Consider the following 1,617-nt stretch of genomic DNA (forward strand, 5'->3'; position numbering starts at 1 on the left):
CTACAAAGCCTCCGTGTCCGTAATCCAGTTCCCTGTGTCGTCTTTCAGACTCAGGATCCTATTACGAGATTTGCGAACCATCGTTGCCGCGTGGTAAAATTTTGTATTTCTATCCCCGGACACTATCAATTCCTCCCTCGATCGTTGGTACCACATCAGCTCCTCCTGATACAGCACTTCCTCCAGCTTGCTTCTTAACTTTTTTTCCAAATCAGATAGGCCACTATGGTAGTTTCCGTTCACCCGTCGTTGAATACCCTCAATGCGCGCCAGTAGGATTCGCTTTTTAGCTTCTATACAGTCGAACACTTCCTTGTTCCAAGTTTTCAAGTCCCCTTGGATTTCCTGTATGTTCCTCGTTAGGTCACACGTCCCACTCCACGATCGTCGCACCTCCTCCAGAAACGCATTGTGCGTCAGCCAGGCTGCCTGAAACTTAAACTGATGATTGATCATTCTAGCACATCCAAGGTTGCAAAAATCGCGCCTAGGCGCCGATTAATCGGCGCCTAGGCGCTAGGTGGTAGGAGGCCGCCGCGAGGAATGGCCTCGGCGGCCTCCTCCGCGGCTGGCCGGTTCGATGGTTCGGCGATTTTTTTTTTTTTTCAAAATGTCGGAGAACTTTCGGAAGGCATAACTTTTGACTCGGTTGTCCGATTTGGACAATTTTTTTTTCAAATCGCGTATTTTTTCAAACTCGGTTGTCCGATTTGGTCCACTAATTTCTCAAAAAAATGCTTCTTTAGCTCTTAATTTTAGTTTTTTATGTATTTAGATGGTTTCAACAATCTGTTGAACAATTTTACAACCACTTTTGTAAATAGTTTCTAAGGAATAAATATGGAAACCTTATATTTTAGTACTAAATTTTGAAAATTTTTAATTTTAAATTTTTTTTAATTTAAAAAAAAAAAACCCTAGGCGCTAGGCGCCTAGGGGGCGCCTAGCGTTTTTTGCAACATTGAGCACATCTCGTGGTCGTATGGATTAATATAGGCGCATGATCCGACGACATACGGGGAAGGTGCTTCACCGTAGCTTCTCCGAACCTTTGTCTCCAATTCAAATCGCACATGGCATGATCTAACCTTGCTCCCTTGGTGAAAATGCCCTCTGGACCTTTCACCCAAGTCAGCTTGGGGCCACTAAACCCCATATCGATGAGGCCTTCTGCATGGATCCAGTTTACAAACTCGACACTCCGCTGAGCATTATAGGCTGTGTATTTGAGAGTTTCTGCCTGACTTGTAACAGCATTGAAATCACCTGCAACCATCCACGGCCCTAATATACCACGCTTAGTTTCTTGTAAGTCGTCCCAGAGGCGCCGTCTCAGACGCTGGTCGGGGCTGGCGTACACAATTGCAAAAAAACCATGGGCTGCCTCCATTCTCCTTCACCTGTAGCAAAATGAACTAGGGGTGAGTAAACTCCACCGCAACCTCAATCGGCTTGTTCCAAAGCACCCAAATACCCCCGCTAAAGCTCACTGCCTCTACTCAGACCCAATCTTCGAATCCGAGCTTTGAACAGATCGCATTAGCCCGGGTACCCAAGACCTTGGGCTCTACTAGCCCAACAAGATTCGGCTTATGACTTTTCAGCAGCATTTTGAGG

General features: G+C 45.9%; 1 protein-coding gene across 1 annotated transcript; it reads right to left on the bottom strand.

The window, feature by feature from the left end:
• LOC109157464 lies at nucleotides 1–1,390 on the bottom strand. The gene is made up of 2 exons (XM_019305367.1): nucleotides 1,034–1,390; nucleotides 1–441 (listed from the first exon to the last, which is right to left on the bottom strand). Exons 1-2 carry the CDS (start codon nucleotides 1,388–1,390, stop codon nucleotides 1–3), a joined length of 798 nt encoding a protein of 265 aa, XP_019160912.1.
• Between the last annotated feature and the right edge of the window lie 227 nt (nucleotides 1,391–1,617).

This window comes from Ipomoea nil, unplaced genomic scaffold, assembly GCF_001879475.1.
Source record: "Ipomoea nil cultivar Tokyo-kokei standard unplaced genomic scaffold, Asagao_1.1 scaffold2782, whole genome shotgun sequence".
NCBI lineage: Eukaryota > Viridiplantae > Streptophyta > Magnoliopsida > Solanales > Convolvulaceae > Ipomoea > Ipomoea nil.

Excerpts from the sequence above, each read along its gene's own strand:
- LOC109157464 (XM_019305367.1), bottom strand. The coding sequence starts at position 1,390 with ATGGAGGCAGCCCATGGTTTTTTTGCAATTGTGTACGCCAGCCCCGAC. Across the intron at positions 442-1,033 it reads AAAGGTTCGGAGAAGCTACG|TTTAAGTTTCAGGCAGCCTG; the intron begins GTGAAGCACCTT and ends ATCAATCATCAG.